Source organism: Phoca vitulina, unplaced genomic scaffold (assembly GCF_004348235.1).
Source record: "Phoca vitulina isolate PV1807 unplaced genomic scaffold, GSC_HSeal_1.0 scaffold1239, whole genome shotgun sequence".
In the NCBI taxonomy this organism is placed as follows: Eukaryota; Metazoa; Chordata; class Mammalia; order Carnivora; family Phocidae; genus Phoca; species Phoca vitulina.
This window is the reverse complement of record NW_022590926.1, coordinates 1-7,344: the sequence shown is the minus strand read 5'-3', so window position 1 is coordinate 7,344 and position 7,344 is coordinate 1. Positions and strand designations below refer to the sequence as shown.

General features: G+C 41.4%; 1 protein-coding gene across 1 annotated transcript; it reads left to right on the top strand.

The window, feature by feature from the left end:
• Positions 1-751: 751 nt before the first annotated feature.
• On the top strand, positions 752-7,222 carry LOC116629524 (olfactory receptor 7A17-like; the record flags this gene model as incomplete). The annotated part of the gene is made up of 2 exons (XM_032399790.1): positions 752-837; positions 6,591-7,222. Coding segments are annotated over exons 1-2 (718 nt in total), but the record flags the coding sequence as incomplete, so codon positions are not given.
• Between the last annotated feature and the right edge of the window lie 122 nt (positions 7,223-7,344).

Below are 7,344 nucleotides of genomic sequence, written 5' to 3'. Positions count from 1 at the left end.
CTTACCCTCAGCTGTGGTCCACTAGACTTTTTCCTTCAACTGGATCCGTGAAGTATAATTATACGTAATAAAGTGCACCTATTTAAAGTATATAGCTTGACATTTGTGGCGAGCACAGCATAACCTAAAGAGCTGGCGGTTGAACCACTATGTTGCACCCTGGAAACCAATGTAACTTTGTGTGTCAACTACACTTTGATAAAAATGTTTAAATAAACTATACAGTTTGATGCATAAAGGAGTTGTGCAACATTTAGGAGCACATTCTGAATGATTCTGTTTCTATAAATTCCAGAAAGTGCACAATAAGCTTTAACTACTTTGTTCTGTAACTTATTAAAATTTCATGCCCCTGAGCCTCAGTTTTCTTATTTCTGAAGATAACATGGGGATAATAAAATTAATTTCAGAGTTATATTGTGGCTAATGAACAAAGGTGTGGTCATAGTTTGTAGATCCCTAAGAAAATGTTCAAAGGTGAGGGGTATGATATGTGTGTGTGCGTGCGTTGATACACATTTTTCTTTGAAGTAAACCTGGGTGCTCATGTGCACACACACAGAATCATTATTAGGTGATCTTTCCTGTCACAAGTAAACTTGAGAGAAAGTGGGAGAGGATAAGAATGAAAAGAATGAATATTTGGATTAGCGTGAAAGTTAAAGTATGTAAAAATTTGGACACAAAGATTTAAGATAGAACAAATCGCCTTAAGGGTTCAGTTTTTCTAGGTTAGTACCTGCAAGTCGGCATGGCTCATGGCAGGGGAGATTTTCTGTACCAGCTCTTGGGGCTGAACAACTCCAAAGTGACTTCAGATTCCATTGTCTACTTGAAGTAGAGCACCAACACGGTACATCCTTATCCAAGAGAATATAAATGAATAAAATCCAAGGCTGATTTCACTTCCCTTGAACAAAGTGTTATTGGATAAATGTCTGGATTAGATTTTTGTTGTGGTTGCAAGAAATGACCATGCTGCTCCCTTAAAACAAATCAATTTATTTTCTGATAGTCCTGGAAGTCAGAAGACTGAAATAGGTCCCCCTGGGCTAAAATCACTCTGTCTGCAGAGAAGACTTCACTCTGGAGGTCTGGGGAGAATAGGTTTGCTTGCCTATTCCTGCTTTAGAGCCACCTGTACTCTAGGCTCAAGTCCCCTCCCTTTATCTTCAAAGCCAGCAAAATAGCATCTCAAAATCTCTCTCTGACTCCAAGACTTCTGCCTTCCTCTTCCACAATTGGGGGACCCTTGTGATTTATGGAGCCCAGCTGCATAATCAGAATAACTTTATCCTAGGGTCAGCTGATTACCAATGTTAATCCCATTTGCAACCTTAATTCTCCCTTGCCATGACATAAGACATAACCAAAGATTCTGAAGATTAAGATGTGGAAATATTTGGGGGACATTATTCTGACTACTAAAGTGTTTTTCAGAGGTATATTTGATGTCAACTCAGGGGCCCTTCTTTGGAGAATCAAACACAGTTTATTTCAGACTCTAGGGTGAGTACTGAGTCTTTTCTCTCCAAACCACACATGAAGAGGATCACATGGTTTATTTACTAAAATCACCCTAAAGCTATAAATGGTAAAGTAAACCATCAACTAAACAAATTCAGTATCATCTCAAAGTTAAGGTAAAGTGCAAGGAGGTTAAAACTCTGGAAAGCAGGTAAATTCATGAGAAAGAGGATTAAAAAAAAAAAAATGGATTCACTTGACTTCTAATCTGGTCTCCCAGGAACAGGGTATCAGAAGGAAAAGTTTCCTTTCTGTCCAGACCAGTGCCGCAGGGGAAATGAAGTGCTCTGAGGTGGGAGTAACAATGGAAACAGTGCCTAATGAGCAGACACAGGGAGCTGTAAATATCTCCTTTGCTGCAGAGCTTCAGCATGAGAAACCTTGGACTGGCCTGGACATGGTTATTTTTGGGTTCTTAAGTCTGGCTGGGGGACCCATGCCGCATTGCTTCCTGCTGTCCTGTCTGGGAACAGAGCTCCAGTCTCCAGCATCAACCATCCAGGGAGGAATTCAGACCTCCACATGGAGACTTTCATCTTAGAGACTACACCCAGGTGAGTCTGAGAGCTCAGCAGGTATTTCAGGAAAGGAGCACAGAGAATGGAAACTGAGAACTTTGACCTGAGGTCACCTGAGACTAGATAGACTCATTTATAATTAATTTATGTAATGTGTTCAAAAGAAAAATGTGCATAGGACCCAGCAATACAGGCATCATTGTTGATGACACGTGGTGGGAACGGAAGTCCAGTTGGATGAGACAGGGGAAGGGAATGGGGGACCTAAAGTGGTTCCAGTGAAATTAGAACATATCCGAGGAGTTTTGCAGCTAAGGGGAGCAGGAAATCAGAGTATTTGGCTTGGAGCATGTGTGGTGAACTGTTTAGGATGTGGTGGTTTTGAACATGTCCTGTGTTTATAGAAAGACCCAGACCCATGCAGGTAGCTTTTCCCTTGAGACAGCAGTTCCTGAGATACACATTTCTCAGAACCTTCTCTCACCCTGAGTATTCACATGAAAAATTGTGTTTAATATGCAACAAGGGGTATACTAACTAGCTTTACTTTGTAATACTTCATTACCAAAAAGTGTGTAAACCATGGAGACATTTGTGAAATGCAGAGAAAACTCACCCAAATCTGTTCAATGGTGAAAATAACTCATTTACTCACAGGAAGGAACTGTGCTGTAAGCTTCCTACGTGTAGTGACCAATGCTGTATCCACCCTAGGAGGATAAATTTGGCACTTAAAATCATTCGGAAAAGTCTTTTATTATTTCATCTTTAAAAATCCCCTTCTATTGTCCTACATTGTGTACTACAGTGTGTATTTTCTGTTGTAAATTGCAGGTTTATTCCCTTTGCACATTGCTCTAGAGGGAATTCAATCAGTAAAATGTCTGACATCATAAAAAGACCACTCCTTTCTTGTTTAGATACACTGTTATTTTTCTGTTTTGTTAATTATTCTGGGCAGCAAGGGCATGTGGACAGGGGCTGGAATGCTGCCAGAACCAGGGAAGCTTTCTGCTCATCACAGTCTCTCAGGAATCCTCTGAGTTTATTAGATCTCTTTTACCCCTTGTGTCCATTTCTTTCCTGTGTTTTATAACCTTTTTTTTTTTTTAAAGATTTTATTTATTTATTTGACAGAGAGAGACACAGGGAGAGAGGGAACACAAGCAGGGGGAGTGGCAGAGGGAGAAGCAGGCTTCCCGCGGAGCAGGGAGCCCGATGCGGGGCTCGATGCCAGGACCCTGGGATCATGACCTGAGCCGAAGGCAGACGCTTAATGACTGAGCCACCCAGGCGTCCCTGAACCTCTTTTTTATGTTTATTAAATAAAGGACACAGTGTGATCATATTAAAATGAAGCCATGTGTTTCTATGTCCCTGGGGGCTTACTAACTAGAATTTAAGTACCATTTACACATTCCTCAGGGTGAAAGTAATCTGATGTTGACAGCTTGCCTTGTACCATTTCTTTCAACATTATTGTGGCTGAGAGCGAGAAAAGCATGATAGTAACACAGTGCCAGGAGGTCAGAGTGCAGTGTGTGTGTGTGTGTGTGTGTGTGTGCGTGTGTGTGTGTGTGAGTGTGTGATGTGGGGCATGAGGAGTCCTCCGGGCAATGGTACCAGAGTTCATGTAGTCCAGGATGTGACCCTAAATGACAGAATATTAACCAACAGATGGAAATAAGGAAGAGATCTATCTCTATTCACAGAATACCGTGGAACAGAATGAATAAGAGCAAAGAACACCACATGAAGGAAGGACTCCCTGTGTCTTGAAGTCCCATCAGTGGCAGGAAAGCCACCTTGCTCCTCAACATTCTCTGCCACCACTTGTCATCACTCTCCCTCTTGCTCATTGCCTCACCACACTGACTTCATTTTGAGATTTGCGTATCTGAAGTAAGTGCCATCTGCAGGGCCTTTGCTCTGTTTTCCCTGCAGGGCACCCACCTCCCCCAGATATCCTCCTGCCTCCTGCTTAGTCTTTCTGGAAGCCTCTGTTAAAATGTCACCTTCTTTGCAGGTCCTCCTGAATTCCTATTAAAACATAGCCCCCTCCCCATCCACTCCGTTTTATTCCTACCTTTTTTTTTCCTTCATAGCACCTGTCGCTGTCTAACATTATATATTATAGTATATTTTATTTTATCATATATATTCTTTCTCCATCATTGGATTGTATGGACTTTTTTTTCCCTCCATGTTTTTATTTAAATTCCACTTAGTTAACATACAGTGCAATATTAGTTTTAGGTGTAGAACTTAGGGATTCAACACTTCCATACAATACCTGGTGCTCATCACCTAAGTGCCCTCCTTCATCCCCATCATCTAATTCCCGCATCCCCCATCCACCTCCCTCTGGCAACCCTCAGTTTGTTCTCTATAGAAAGGAGTCTGTTTCCTGGTTTACCTCGGTTTTTTTCTCCCACTCTGTTTAGTATCTTAAATTCCATATATGAGTGAAATCCTATGGTAATTGTCTTTCTCTGACTTATTTCACTTAGCATAATACACTCTAGCTCCATCCAGGTCACTGCAAATGACAAAAATTCATTTCTTTTGATGGCTGAGTAATATTCTATTATATATATATACACCACATCTTCTTTATCCACTCATCAGTCAGTGGACATTTGGGCTCTCTCCATAGTCTGGCTGTTGTTCACAATGCTGCTATAAACATTAGGGTTATTGTACCCCTTCAAATTAGTATTTCTCTATCATTTGGGTAAATACCTAATAGTGCAACCTACAGCATGGGAGAAGATATTTGCAAGTGACATATCTCATAAAGAATTAGTATCCAAAATCTATCAAGAACTTACCAAACTCAACACCTCCCAAAAGTAAACCAGTTAAGAAATGGGCAGAAGAATAGACATTTTTCCAAAGAAGACATACAGGTGGCTACCAGACACATGAAAAGATGCTCAACATCACGCATCATCAGGGAAATACACATCAAAACTACAATGAGATATCACCTCGCACCAGTCATAATAGCTAAAATTAACAACACAGGAAGCAACAGGGGTTGTCCAGGATGTGGAGAAAGGGGAACCCTCTTGCATTATTTGCTGGAATGTAAACTAGTGTAGCCACTCTGGAAAACAGTATGGAAGTTGTGCAAAATGATAAAAATAGAGCTACCCTACAACCCAGCAAATGCACTACCAGGTATTTACCCAAAGGATATATGGACTTTTGTATCATAGAACCCTATGGTCTTTGTCTAGAAGATGTCAGTTCTCAACATATATTCCTCAAATGCAGGAAAGCATTTCTCATTAAAACTGTAAAACCTGGGGCACCTGGGTGGTTCAGCTGGTTAAGCGACTGCCTTCAGCTCAGGTCATGATCCTGGAGTCCCAGGATCGAGCCCTACATCGGGCTCCCTGCTCAGCGGGGAGTCTGCTTCTCCCTCTGACCCTCCCCCCTCTCATGCTCTCTCTTTCTCATTCTCTCTCTCAAATAAATAAATAAAATCTTTAAAAAAACAAACAAACTGTAAAACCTGCCCTCAAAAAGGCTGAATGGACAGGAATTCCTAATCAGAGATGTCAGGTAACTTCCCTTAAATGGGATCAGATCTATACAAAAAATATATATTTCTTTCTTGATTGCAAAATATAAATTGTAGCACGTCAGTCTGCTAATAATGCCCATTTGCCACTCATGAAAACTACAATGCAGTATCACCTCACACCCGTCAGAATGGCTAAAATCAACAACACAAGAAACAAGAGGTGTTTGCGGGGATGTGGAAAAAGGGAACAGTCTTGCCCTGTTGGTGGGAATGCAAACAGGTATAGCAATCTGGAAAACAGCATGGAGTTTCCTAAAAAAGTTAAAAATAGAACTGCCCTGTGATCCAGCAATTGCCCTGCTAGGTATGTACCCAAAGAATACAAAATACTAATTCAAATGGATACATGCACAGAATGTTTTTAGCTGCATTATTTACAATAGCCAAAATATGGAAACAGCACAGGTGTCTGTCAATAGATGAATGGAGAAAGAAGATGTGGTGTGTGTGTGTGTATCTGTATCTATCTATATATATTGTATAACTCATTCATAAAACAAAATGAAATCTTGCCATTTGCAATGACATGGATGAAGCTAGAGAGTATTGGACTAAGAGAAATAAGTCAATCAGAGAAAGACAATTGCCCTATGATTTCACCCATGTGTGGAATTTAAGAAACAAAACAAATAACCATAGGGGGAAAAAACAGAGAAAAAGAGACAAACCAAGAAACAGACTCTTAACTACAGAGAACACCCTCTGGTTACCAGAGGGGAGGTGGTGGGTGGGGATGGATGAAATGGGGGATGGGGATTAGGGAGGGCACTTGTGATGAGCACCAAGTGTTGTATGAAAGTGTTGAATCACTATATTGTCCACTTGAAACAAATATTACACTGTAGGTTAACTGACATTTAAAGGAAAACTTTAAAAGAAGAAAAAAAGTAATAAATAAATGAAGCCCATATAATTCAACACTTTCATGCTCTTTTTTTTTTCTTTCCTTGTAGTCACCTCCACCACATGGAAGCAGACAATGACACAGGAAGTTCAGAGTTTCTTCTTCTGGGATTATCAGAGGAACCAGAATTACAGCCCATCATATTTGGGCTTTTGCTCTCCATGTACCTGTTAACTGTGCTTGGGAACCTGCTCATCGTCCTGGCCGTCAGCTCAGACTCCCATCTCCACACCCCCATGTACTTCTTCCTCGCCAGCCTGTCTTTTGCAGACATCTGCTTCGCCTCCACCACCATCCCCAAGATGCTGTGGAACATCTGGACTCAGAGCCAAGTCATCACTTACGCAGGCTGCCTCACACAGATGTACTTTTTCATCATCTTTGGAGACTGGGATGACTTTCTCCTGACTGTGATGGCCTATGACCACTTCGTGGCCATCTGTCACCCCCTGCACTACACGATCATCATGAACCCTCGGTTCTGTGGACTGCTGGTTCTGGTGTCCTGGGTCATCAGTGTTCTCAATTCCTTGTTACAGAGTTTAATGGTGTTGCGGCTGTCCTTCCGTACAAAGGTGGAAATCCCCCATTTTTTCTGTGAACTCAAACAAGTAGTTGGGCAGGCTTATTCTGATACCTTTCTTAATGACATGGTGATGAATTTCGGAATTGTGCTGCTTGGTGGCGCTCCCCTGGCTGGGATTCTTTATTCCTACTCTAAGATAGTTTCCTCCATACTTGGGATCTCATCAGCTTAGGGCAAGTATAAAGCATTTTCCACCTGTGCATCTCACCTCTCGGTT